At 39.8% G+C, this 2,526-nt stretch overlaps 1 protein-coding gene across 1 annotated transcript; it reads right to left on the reverse strand.

Moving 5' to 3' along the window:
- Positions 1-787: 787 nt before the first annotated feature.
- On the reverse strand, positions 788-2,221 carry LOC132284729 (uncharacterized). Its single transcript, XM_059786858.1, has one exon. It carries the CDS (start codon positions 2,165-2,167, stop codon positions 1,028-1,030), a length of 1,140 nt encoding a protein of 379 aa, XP_059642841.1. The 5' UTR covers positions 2,168-2,221; the 3' UTR covers positions 788-1,027.
- Between the last annotated feature and the right edge of the window lie 305 nt (positions 2,222-2,526).

Genomic DNA, 2,526 nt, shown 5'->3' on the forward strand with positions numbered 1-2,526 from the left:
TTATATGCACAAATGGGCTTCTCAGAAATAAATATAGGTCAGAAACAAATATGAATACGTTATATATAAGATAATTTGTATGCGGTATAACAATTAAGGTTTGTAATTGAAACAGATAATTTGTATGCGGTATAACAATTAAGGTTTGTAATTGAAACACATGCAAAGGTACACGAATTAAGATTTGTGATTGAAACACATGCAAACACACACTGTATACGTTTTAATCACAACCCTCCATTGTTGTAATGCGCATTAGGCTCAACAAAGGATCTGATAAAAAAGATAGAGACTAGAGACCAAAATATGCACTATTGGTACATTACAAGGAACTAAACTAACAAATCAAATGAAAAATGAAAGTTACTTCAATTATATTATATAAATCACTTCAATTAAAGTCTTCTTTGGCTACAACACGTAGACAGCAAAGCAAAGGACAAGCGATCCGGCCGTACCACTCTCCATCGGTCGTGATAACGGTTACAATGTAACTAATTCAGACGAATATTGATGTAAATCCATAGATTTTTAAAAATGTATAACAATATCAAATCCTTAAAAAATGTTACTAATTAGATCGACAAAAAAGTAAGAATTCAAACCTTAGTAGAGGTAATATGTGTGTTCGCTTCAACTTCTAACATAAATAAAAAGACATCAAATGCATTGATTTAGCTTAAGCAAATATATTATCAGTCCCAAATATAAATTCTTTATATAGAGAGAGACCAAAGGCCAATTAATGTATGCACCATGGCACATTACAAGGAACTAACAAATCAAATGGAAAATCAAAATTACTAAAATTTTGCTAACATCTTTGATTACAATCAACACAAAGATCTTTCACTAGAAAAATGAAAACAAGAGTTGTTAGACCTATATATATATATATATATATCCTATTATCCATATATCTTTCTCTTATATGCCACAAATTTATTTATTCTTTGTATGTTCACGAACAAATGGGGTTAGTGAGTGAAACAAACAATTATACTACCAGTGCGTGTATGTATCATCTTCAACTCTTCCAAGCATAAACTAGCAAAGAAAAACCAGAAGGACCCTTGAGCTCATTCTCTTCCATACTTGCCCATTCCATGACAGAGCTACATCCCGACGAAGCCGACGACAGTGACGACGAGGACGAGCTTCTCGAGCTCCTTAACACCCCCTTCTTCATCTTCTTCTTCTCGAACCCAAACCCACATGACTGGTGTGACCACAAGGCCATCCCATTCTTCTCTTTCAAATGGTTCATCTCATAATCATCATCTTCAACATCTTCATCGAGCCCTGTTTTCTCAAATCTGAACATGAACAGAGCATACCCATCTTGATCGTCTTCCTCAAAGAGCCAGTTATACACATCCCATGAGACCTGTATGTGGACCCCATCAGCTTCGATCCTCTCATTGCCTCTGAATTTCCACTTTAGATGCTTAATCTGCAAAACCCTGTTGTGATCAATGCTGAAACAGAGTCTCGGATCGTCATTTACTCTGCAATCTATGGAGATTTCTCTGGTTTTGCCTCCAAAGTTCGCTTTTGTGGTGTAGAGTTTGTTTCCGTACACATGTTCTCTTCTCAGGACCATATTTTGGGGCTTTTCGGGCTTTTTAGCTCTGATTTTGTAGTAAGCTTCGTTGGGGGAGTCGCCGACGAGGAGGGTCATTTCGCCGGAGACGACGACGGCGATGTAGAATCCGGATTGGGGTTCCGGTCCGGACCCGAATTTGGCTTTCGAGAGATCCCAGAAGATTTGGATGTTTTGGGTTGTGTCGGTGGTGAGATTGAGCTTTTTGGAGCCCTGTTTGGTCCAGAAAAAGAAGGGTTTGATTTGGAGATGGAAAGAAGGGGTAGGGAGAGAAGGAAGAGAAGGAAGAGAGAGGTTGTGGTCGTCATCCGCGGCGGAGTGTGGTGGCTGGAGGAGGAGGTGGAGGTGGAGGGAGCTGCCGAGGAGGTTGCGGGACCAGGTGAGGGCGAAGAGGCCCAAGTGGGTGTGGTAGAGACAGGTGGTGAGGTTGGGATTGTTGCCCGAACAGTGGGCCGCCGCCGCGGAGCGGTGGTTAGAGGCGGCGGAGGTGGTGGAATTGGGGCGGAAGCAAGAAGGGAAAGAAGAGGAGTGGTGGTGGTTGGACATTTTTCGGGTTTGAATCATTATGGTTCGGAGCTTTGTAGGATTTTTGGTGGATTGGGGAGCTCAAAGATGGGGTTTTATGGGAGGGTAGAGAGAGAGGAGAGAGAAAGTGTCACGCGGTGGTGGGACAGGGAGAGTGGAAATGAGGTAAGCGTATATTCATTTGTACATGTATATGTTACATATATACACACGCGTGTAATTTATATGCAAAGAAAAATAGGAACAACAAAAAAAATATGCTAAGATAAAGTGCAAATTTCCAAACAACCATATTACAAATTCTATTTTATTTATTTATATATTTTGTCACTAGGATGATGTATCATTGCACAATTCTTCTGTGCATTTGGTAAATTACTAAGATTTTTTTTTTTAAA

Source organism: Cornus florida, unplaced genomic scaffold, assembly GCF_030987335.1.
Source record: "Cornus florida cultivar Cherokee Brave unplaced genomic scaffold, ASM3098733v1 CherokeeBrave_3.0.0_Hap2_Chr11, whole genome shotgun sequence".
Classification (NCBI taxonomy): domain Eukaryota; kingdom Viridiplantae; phylum Streptophyta; class Magnoliopsida; order Cornales; family Cornaceae; genus Cornus; species Cornus florida.

Bases quoted from the DNA above. Each gene is read 5' to 3' on its own strand.
- LOC132284729 (XM_059786858.1), bottom strand. From the start codon at position 2,167: ATGATTCAAACCCGAAAAATGTCCAACCACCACCACTCCTCTTCTTTC.